This window comes from Rhamphochromis longiceps, linkage group LG22 (genome assembly GCF_057381845.1).
Source record: "Rhamphochromis longiceps isolate RC_006_pf linkage group LG22, R_longiceps_female_GT1.1, whole genome shotgun sequence".
Classification (NCBI taxonomy): domain Eukaryota; kingdom Metazoa; phylum Chordata; class Actinopteri; order Cichliformes; family Cichlidae; genus Rhamphochromis; species Rhamphochromis longiceps.
Genome location: NC_140577.1, coordinates 7,906,532 through 7,916,893, shown reverse-complemented (window position 1 = coordinate 7,916,893; position 10,362 = coordinate 7,906,532). Strand labels below are relative to the sequence as shown.

Genomic DNA, 10,362 nt, shown 5'->3' with positions numbered 1-10,362 from the left:
GATTGTTTGAAACTACACTTTCTTTTCAATAAATTGTGTTTTTTATCTTTAAGTGAATCTTTACTGTGTCACTGTCTCTTGACTTGTTTTTTTCTCATGTTTTTGGGGCTTTAAAAAACAAAGCTCGTTGGTCTGCCCTGGCAGCAAAGTGGATAGAGGCTTTTCACTGTTAAAAGAATAAAATACCAAAACATAATATTAAAAGCCCAGACCGCAGCGCTGTAGGCAACATACTGAAACGGAGCTTATATCTACTCAAAGAGAATGTGATTGGAGGGGAAAGAAAGGTATATGGAGTCCAAATTTTCATGAACATTGGCTTTTGCCACGACTCTTTACGTGGAGCGTTACAAGCAGCACCTTTGGGAAATCAACAGATCCAAAAACAAATACAAAATCAAATCACTTGGAAATTGTTTTGGATTATTGATTATTCATTATTTTTAACTGCTTCAGTAAACATGAAACCATAGTGAAGCCCAAGATTTAGCAGTGAGGTAATGGAGCTGAGATTTGGGCCATGGATACAATGTAAACAAATTATAAGGACAAAAGCGTTGGGCCACGCCTCTTGATCTTCGAATTCAGGTGTTTTCAGCCCCACGGGTGTCTACAAATGTTTTTACTGAGGATGTAACTTTAAATATTCCCACCATTAAGAACATTTTAGAAGGGGCTGTAATAAATAATTTTAATGTCCCAAAATTAATTAAAAAAATGAAATAAAGAAATAATGCACAGCATCGTGACGCCTTTTTTTCATACCATGCAGAAAAGTGTAGTATAGTTACGCAGTTATGTCTTTCTTTCTAGAGTCTATTCTAGTCATGAATCTCAAATATGAGGATATCTGAATAATGTGTGGATTATAATAATTATTTCTATCTGCTGAGCACAGACTCTGTCCACGGTGCTGAAGGACGTTGCCTCTGTGCGCCTTTCGTCTTTCGTATCAAAGCAGTATCTCTTTGCTTCACTAGAGGGCATTACACTCCACAATAAACACTAAAGAAATAATGCACCGAGGCAACGTTACAGGACTCGTTCTGCAGAGAAACTTCCAAAACTCAGGCTTAAAACTGAAAATCAAATCAATTCTGATTCCATTTAAGCAGGTTTGGTGAGAGCGAGAAAAGTCAGCGCAGTTTCATGCACCATAGTCTTTTGAGCGCACATCTGTCTTTCCGTGAGGAGGGTGGGGGGTGTCAGAGGAACAATTATCTTTACAGCCTAATTTGCCCTCTCCTTTAAGCCTTTAGAACAATGTAGGCGTGTCCTCGTCTCCTGTGTTTTTTAAACTGCGCGCCGCCTGTCCCTCTGAGCTGTGCGCACTTTGCGGAGCAGCCACTTGCTGCACAGAGGAGCGGATGCAGAGTCCAGCTCTGGTCCACCCCGGCCACAGCTCAGGCTCCGACTCAGACTCAGGACGAGCGCAGAGGATGGATTTCTATCACTTCTCTTTTCTTTGCGGGGCTCTTGTGTTCGTGTGGGGCATGCCCTGTTTCCAGACTCTCGTTATTTTCCCTCCAGCTGCGCCGAAAAGCAGCAAAGCGGCGAAGATTTTTAATTCACAAGAAGCGTCTAAATATTTTAAGGAGTTTTACGCTCGACCCTCACAGGACAGATACAACAAAGCAGCGCCTAAAGACTTAATTGAGCCGCATGACTACATGTTGTCTATTTACAAGACATTCTCCACGGCGGAGAAGCTGGGTCTCAATGCCAGCTTTTTCCGTTCTTCAAAAGCTGCAAACACTATTGCAAGTTTTGTGGACAGCGGACAAGGTATGTGGAGCTCTGCCGCGTGTGTGAGTGTGTGCTTGTACGTAGTATTGCTGGTTCACCTGTGACTCATACTCTGTCTCCCAGTTTAATTCAGTGCAGACTGCATTTGGGATATTTATCTGTCAGATTCCACATCTTTGTGGTATGTAGATCATCTCAGTGAGAAGGCATCTGACCCTGCTGTTTTAATGCTTTCCACAGATGACCTCCCACTCTCCCCTCTGAGGAGACAACAGTATCTGTTCGATGTCTCAACCCTCTCAGAAAAAGCGGAGGTGCTGGGAGCCGAGCTCAGGATTTACACAAAAGCGTCTGGGAATTTCAGGATATCGGAAACAGAGCCTGTCGACATCCAGCTCCTCTCCTGCCACGACCAGCAGCTGCTCGACTCCAAAACACTGGACCTGCAGGGTTCCCACAGGCCGAGGTGGGAGGTGCTGGACGTGTGGGAGATATTCAAGGAGCGACAACACCTGAGCCAGGGGAAGCACTTCTGCCTGGAGCTCAGGGCCGTGCTGGACAATCCTGAGAGGGAGCTGGATCTGCATCTTCTGGGACTGCACCGACATGGGAGGCCTCAGCAGAAGAAGGCCATCTTAGTGGTCTTCACCAGGTCAATGAAGAAGCAGACACTCTTCAGCGAGAGGAGGGAGGGGAGAGCCTTACTGGGCCTCGAGAAAAGCCCCAAAGAGAGGGGCCCTGGCACTAAAGCCAGCAGGAGACGCAGGACTGCTGCATCCAAAACCCGCCATGGGAAGCGACATGGCAGGAAGTCAAAATCCAGGTGCAGCAAGAAACCCCTGCATGTGAACTTCAGAGATCTGGGCTGGGACGACTGGATCATCGCCCCGCTGGACTATGAGGCGTACCACTGCGAGGGGGTGTGCGACTTCCCCCTGCGCTCCCACCTGGAGCCCACCAACCACGCCATTATCCAGACTCTGATGAATTCAATGAACCCTAGCAACATGCCTCCAAGCTGCTGCGCCCCATCCAAACTCAGCCCCATCAGCATCCTCTACATCGACTCAGGAAACAATGTGGTGTACAAGCAGTACGAGGATATGGTGGTGGAGTCTTGTGGTTGCAGGTAGTACGACCAGCAGGGGTTGTGGCTTACCTTGACCTTCTGGGAATTGAACTGCATCGCAGTCAACGTGGAGGAAAGCCTGTATCTGAAATAAAGAGAACTTTAGCAAGATGGAGACATCAACTATAGTTGAGAAGCATTTTTCTTTCAATTATGCATCCAACACAGTCATCTTGATACCTCAAACATCTCTTTCTGTCCATCTCCTCATCCTTTTTTTGTTTTTTTAAAGAAAATCAATCTAGTCACTTGAAACTCTGCAATTACCACAGATTTGTGGACAAATAAATATGCATCTCATCGCCAAATTAATAAAATACTAAATGCAAAAAGTTGAGCATGTTCTTGCAAAGATTTTGATGAAAAGGATGATTTCATATCTGTATGCTAAACCCTGCAGCTTGGTCGTGTCCTAAAGAAATAAAATTTATTCAAACAACCACACAAAGGTAGTCCAGATAAATAAATCCACCCTGCAATAAATGTGGATGTAAATGTATTCAGAAAAGGCATTACTATGTTATCTTTACAAAAACAGGTTCTGGTAATACAAGCTAAGTATACGCAAAGTGGACGTTATGTGGCTGTCTGTTCACAACCATTTAATAACCAAATTTGTTGTCATAGTTAGTCAAACACAGCAAAGAAGCAGAAGCCACCACCATCTGTAAATATCAGCGTATTTGCTGATGGTCTATTACCTGTCACAAGACTGATACAGGTGATGATTCAGACATGCAAACTTTCCACTTTATGATGAGCTCAGCTCCTTCTGGAAGTTAGAAGCGTGAGAATGGTTTCCATACACAAATCCAGGAATCTTCAACAAAGAATAAACCTTCAGTTAATATACTGAACCTTTCAAAAGATCAAAAGATTGGATTAAATTAAATGTGTAATTTGTATAACTTTTAGACTCTTTATATAAAACTTAAAGGATTTCGAAAGGAAACTATATTAGCAATGAATCACCCACAACAATAAAACCATCTGCCAAACTTGGACACAGCTCTAACCCATGAGGGCATGGAGACAGGATGTCTGGTACCAGAGACCTGGTTCTAAAACATTTTAAAGAAGTCAAAAAACAGCTTTTAAGCGATTATTAACAATGAAATAAATATCTACTTTGAGTTTATTAAGCAGAGGTGTATGTCATCAGTGTGGTAACTTCATTCTTAGTTTGTTTCATATCTATAACATCCACTTTGCTCAGACACAGTGGCAGTGGCTCTTTTGAGCTCTGTTCTTTAAATGTGAGGCTTCCACGGATGCTTGGATTAGAATGGGAGTGGGGAGTCTGGAGGTTAAGTCAATGATCTGAGCTCCTTATCATATTCTTAGGTAGTTGCTTCGGTGTAGATGGGCATATTGTGCCCACTGCCATCGAGGAGTCTACCTGTTATCTTACTTGTCTAATGAACATCCACATGAAAGCCAGAATCTTAGGTTTCCCAGCAGATCGCTGCATTGTATATGGTTTATGTTATTCCCATCAGCTGTCAGTGGTTTTATTGTTTTGGCACAATTTTTCTCTGGTCATTTTCAAAAGAAGGCCTTGGAGTAAAAAAAAAAAAAAACTATCCAGATCTCTTCGTCTGTTAGCTCAGTGGTTTATATGATATGTAATAACTTTACATCCAGTTTCACTAGAACAATAAAACGTGTCCAGTTAGTTAATATAGAATTTTTGCTGACTGAACAAACTGACTGATTCCGCTCTTTCCAGCTGTTTCTTCTGTAAACCAAATCATTAACTTCAGGTAAACATGTTCCGCATAATGGAAGTTTTGATTTTTATCCCTGCCAGGATTAAAATAGCAGATTTTCAGCACCTGACATGGCCTATGACTCAGGGAACGTCTTCCGATCGACCAACGTTCACATCTTTTCATCAAAACCATCGTGGGGTTTCGCACCGCTTTATGTTTAAGATGATTATATAGATGCAATAACTTTGTCTGTAATGCACTGATGGTCAAAGGTGCCATGTGTAAATATTTGGTATGGAAATAATAATTTAAGTCATGTGAGTAAATTATTGCATTTACTTTGTCCGCTTTGTTCTGTTACAACTTCCAGACGGTGCGAGTTACACATCTGGAGGTTCAGGCTCAAATAAACACACATGGGTAATGTTTTTGTAAAGAAATGTGACAGATTGTGAAATATCAGATTTCTATCAGTGTTTTTAATGTATATATATAAACAGGAAATAATTATCCACTGAGACAAAAAAGAAAAAAAGATTATTTTTGGTGTTGTGTTTATCTTAGCGGCACATTTTAACTTTTCATACTTTATGCTCTGCAATATTTACAGGCATCCAAAAATAATATATTACAACAACTGATAGAGACAGTGTTGTGGCACACTGTGTTTTATTGGAACCTCTCATTTCTATAATAAAAGTGTGCTACTCTATGAAGCAGAAATTCCTGAATAATGTATTTTTGCAGCATTAAATAGTCTAACCAAATTAACATATAAAATGTATAAAGATGCACATTAAAACTTACAATGTTTTCTTGCTGATGTTTTGAATGTATTTATTTATTTTTTGACAGTTTTAGTGCTAGTACCATATAGTGATTACTCTTAACATGACTTTTTTTGTATTGTAAAAAATGCCAGCTCTTTATTGGCCCAGAGTCTGTAAACAGTAAATTAAACAACATTGTAACAGAAGGACACTGAGACACCTGGAAGATGCAAAAGTAGCATAACCAAATTGAGCCAAATATCAGCTGATCTACACCTGCAGGAGTGCTGTTGATTCTCTTACTGACCCCAAACTTTGCAATATCTTCAAAATGAAGCATTAACTACTCAAACGCTGGTAACATTTTAATTAAATCAATGTAGCAATTGTCTTAAAAAAAATAAAGAAGAAGAAGAAGAAGAAGAAGAAGAAGAAGAAGAAGAAGAAGAAGAAGAAGAAGAAAGGAAATACATGAATGTTTTCAATATTAAATTAATATATATATTTTAAAGGAAAACAGAAAAGCTCAAATTACTGGACAAACTGGGCTAACTGCAGATTAGCTAAATTAAAACAGGGTTTGTCATGCTAAAAACACCTACTGCTAACTGTACAACAGGTGTAAAGGAAAGTGTGATCTGATTACACTTAAAGGAAAAACCTCAGCTTGAATTAAAGTAACTGTCATGTATGTCTATAAAATAATCTAGTAGCAGGTTAGCTTAGCATAAAGACTGAACAGCAGCCTAGCTTACCAATGTCTTAAAGTACAACTGCTGCTAAAATTAATCAGTTAGCAGCTGAATCCTTTGTTAAAGACAGTTAAGGGAAGGCAAGAAGTGATTACGTCTGGTAACAATAGAGGTAGCTGTATTTAAAAAAAAAGTAATATGGCCTACACTATATGACATTTTGTAATAACATAATTTTTTTAATGGCTGTTTTTGTTTTCATTAAACAAACAATATATAATGTCTTAATAAACTATATTTTAAGATGCTCTAGCTTGGCTGTGGCCACTATTTACAGTATTTACAGTCCATTGTTTGCAGTTATGGTGTTTTGCTAATAAAAATAAATTAGCATCATTGTGGCTTCATCTAATGGACAAAATAAAAAGACTAAAAATGTTTGTGTTTTGCCAGAGAAATCCAAAACTGCTTTTCATCAGTAATCCTGTTTAATAGTTTGATCACGTTTTCCAGTAAGCTTTAGTGCTATCAGGTTTTATAAAGTGCTCTCACAGCAACCTTTTAACCTTTTTTTACATCTAAATTTTATTTGATAAAGCTTGAGTACACTTCTCCAGGTTGAAAAGTTTCCACATAGTCAGCAAATAACTCTGTTTTACCTAATTTATAAGCAAAAATATGAAACCCCTTTGCTAGTTTCCCAACTTCAATTTAAAGAAAATAGTTTAGACATCTTCTTCTCTGTTATAAAAAGATAAATATTTAACTCTTCCATGATGGGTTGTCCAGTTTATACATTAATTACTTCAAATAGAGTGAGAAGCAGCTAATTATATAATTAGATATGTCAGATTTTTTATTCTATACACAAGAGAAGGCTCCAAGGTTGACACAATACAGAGTACACACGGGTCTTTAGGGGGACATTTGTTGCATATTCAGCTTCAGTTCCAGCACAGAGAGCTGAGCTGTACCTGCTGCTGGACAGTTTGCAGGGTGAAAGCAAGGTCAGCAGACATGTGGAACTAGTGCCATCTTCCATGGGTGGGCTGTGTTTCTCTGTGCTGGAGGTCGGATGGGGAGGGAGAATGGATGGGATCAATATGTGACAAACAAATTGGTGTGCGGATGCAATAACTGACCCCGCTTCAGTCTAGAGCCACATTGAGTCCTTTACTTCACAGACAATAGTGGTGGAGGATCTCAACATCAGATTAAGCCTGCTTTTGCCCTAACTGGGTTCAAAGGTCAAGTGGCCCATTGTCTCCAGGGACTGCGGATATTAAACAATGTACTCGTCCCCTTAGAAAAGAGCTGCAATTAAGAGGGAAGAGAGGAGGGTGAGGGGGAAGGAATGCGTGCGATGCTCACTGAGGGCCTCGCTGTCAGTCTCCAAACAACAAGGTGAGATATAAAAAAAGGGGGGGAGGCGGGTTTGAAGCGGCTGCTCGGAGCAGCCTCGAAGGACAAAAGAGTGGAATGCAGCGTCTCTAAAGAGGAGGCGTTTCTGCTCTGTGTCTCGCTGTGGCAGATTTGCTGTGAGATGGAGAAAAATATTTGCTGGAGACACAAAGACGGGTGTAAATCGAGTGCAGGATTCAGCTGCTGTTATCAGAGGAGGGGGAAATAAGTGGGAACTCATGTTTTTTTTCTGACTTTTCTGTGATGTTAAATGTTTCACACATGCCCAGAGTGCAGTCAAGAGGAACAGAGAGTTAAAAAGGGATAAGGACAGAGATCTGGAAACAGATATTTACAGAAGTACGGGAAAAAAAACATCAAAGAAATGTCAGACAAGCACGGCAAAAACAGAGAAAATACTTTCCCCTTAAATATTATCCAGCACGTGCCTCCCTTGTTTGCTTTTAGAAGTGAAAAGTCCTCTCACCTTGACCTCTGTGTTTACTCTGGTAAACGCAGCTTGTTAGAGGCTTTATGGGGGAAATCCTTTCTGTGGAGTCGGATGGCAGCAAAGCCCCGACACAAGAGGGAAGTCACTTCTGTTGGTCAAGTAAACTCTGGGAATTGCTCTTCCTCAGACCTCACAGGGCATGAATTTAATGCTTTTTCAGGTCTAGATACCCTTCAGTATCTAATCAACAGCATTTCAAAGACTGCATTTCAACTTAAGCAACATCTTTGAAATATTTTTATCGAAATCCTGTTTAAAATACAATTGAAAAAAAGTGGAAAATTGCTGAAATAAACATGCATGTATTGTGTTTTTATATATTCTGTCCTAGCTGGTTAAGGTGGAAGCTTACATATTATTTAACTGGTTATGTAAGGTTGCCTTTAAGATTAGATGCCTTTAATTTTAGACACTGGTCTCAGTATCTTGAACAGTCTGCTGCACAGTATACGGGATTCTGCCTCAGTGGACGGCGAGGGCGTGTAACATCCTAAAGTCTTAAACTGATTTTTATATTTCTTTTCAGTGTCTGACTGTTTTGATTCATAAGCTTTGCAAGTGTTTGTCACATTATAAATTAACCAAATTCCACTTTAGACGTATGCATGTTGAGTTGAGTTTCAGAGCTGACATTTCATTCAGTCATGAAATACTTGAGTCAAAGCTCCATTGATATTCAGCTGATACAATAACTACTTTTGAACACTTTGCTTGGAAGCATGCATATTAAAGTTCATTACTCTCACATTAATTTAACAGTAGTGGAATTAATATTACCTACTGGGGCTTTAGTGAGCGAGTGCACAAATACTGAAACACTGAAATTTAATTAGTGTGGTCCTTTGGCCAGTTGCACACCTGGAGAAAATGGATTAAACAGGTGGGAGCAGCTCAATTATGCAGACAGGTGTGCATTGTAAAATGTGTCTTCTTAAAAGCAAGAAAACCTCTCAGGTTTGCACTAAAAATTGTGATAAGCATACAGAATACACTTTAAAATAATTCAGACAAGTAACATAAATTCCTGTTTCAGTTGTTCTAACAGGAAGTTAAATAATAGGACATTCAGTAAATGTTCTGTTATTTGAGTGAATGGGTTAAATGCAGAGAGTACTTTCCCTACAAGGGATTAATAAAGTATACAAAAAAAAAATCACTGATGTCGGAAAAAAACAACTCCTTTTCCACATTTGAAAAAGTTACAAATAGAAAACAATCAGGTGTAACCTGCATCAGCTGGAAGGAGTCTCCACTTTATCAGTTTGTGCACTGAGCGTGATCTTTGGGACAATGACGTCCATCAACACCAGGTTAAAAGATGAAGTCATTTTAGTTTGCTCACTAACAATATGAAAGTATTTCAGTGTGACGACATGTTTCATTTACAGTGTGCAGACAGATTTACGCTGTGCAAGCTGCTCCTCACATGTAGCATCAATCAATCAATTACTGCACTAAACATTTTGTTCTCCAGATTTGAGATAATTTATTTAAAAAGTTGTAACTTATTTCTTCTGCACATTATGCAGTAATGACGATACTGATAGTTAAGTTAGTAAGTTAATTTACCACGTTGTTACATGACTCTTTAATTGAATAAGTGTTGAATCTGCTCCTGACTGTGCTTCCCTTTAAATTTAAAAGGCACGGGTCAAACACCGGGGAAAATATCTGACGATACCAGAAACAGCTGTCAAAACATTAATTACAGCACAGGTTTTTTTTCAAAAACTGTTTAATTGTATTATTTTTTCTTTGTTGCTCTTGTCTTATTGTCATATTTTGATCTCAAATTCAAATGCCTCAAAATTATTTCAATTTCACAGGTCTCAGGAGGATTAACTTTTGTCATATGCATTTAGCTTCACAGCAAATCACTGGAGTTAAATATTCTGGAGTTAGGCATAAAAGTGCGCAAGAGTTACATTCCGGGAGTTTATTTTTCACCTTATACTACAGTCAGTGTTGGGGAGTACTCTAAAGCGGTGTAATATTTAGGTGTTCATTCACTGGGACTGCGGTAAAGTGAGCCGTCATTTGTGAGCCGCGGTCAAGCCAGCCGCCTCCTATCCGCCGCATAAATTTCCTTGCGCTTTTACACCAGTCTTTACGGTAGCGCCTTTTCGCTTTATATCCTGATTGAAAGCCTAGACTCGCGCACACATGCACGCGCGTGAACAGTCACACGCACGCGCGCACACAAATTACAATGGAACAGCCCAATACAGCCATCGTGACAGTCTGGTTGCATATTCAAAAATTCATTAAAAATCATTCTTAAAAGTTGATGCCAAGCTTTCAACACAATCCTCTTCTCGGACACCTACTTTACCTCTGGGCCAGTTTTTACCCAGATTTACTGTAATATTACTCAGAAATCACAGTAAACTCATATTCAGTG

General features: G+C 39.6%; 1 protein-coding gene across 1 annotated transcript; it reads left to right on the top strand.

Moving 5' to 3' along the window:
- Positions 1-1,305: 1,305 nt before the first annotated feature.
- Positions 1,306-5,394, top strand: gdf6b (growth differentiation factor 6b). The gene is made up of 2 exons (XM_085395767.1): positions 1,306-1,785; positions 1,987-5,394. Exons 1-2 carry the CDS (start codon positions 1,368-1,370, stop codon positions 2,877-2,879), a joined length of 1,311 nt encoding a protein of 436 aa, XP_085251893.1. The 5' UTR covers positions 1,306-1,367; the 3' UTR covers positions 2,880-5,394.
- The last annotated feature ends 4,968 nt before the right edge of the window (positions 5,395-10,362 follow it).

Excerpts from the sequence above, each read along its gene's own strand:
- gdf6b (XM_085395767.1), top strand. The coding sequence starts at position 1,368 with ATGCAGAGTCCAGCTCTGGTCCACCCCGGCCACAGCTCAGGCTCCGAC. Across the intron at positions 1,786-1,986 it reads TTTTGTGGACAGCGGACAAG|ATGACCTCCCACTCTCCCCT; the intron begins GTATGTGGAGCT and ends TGCTTTCCACAG.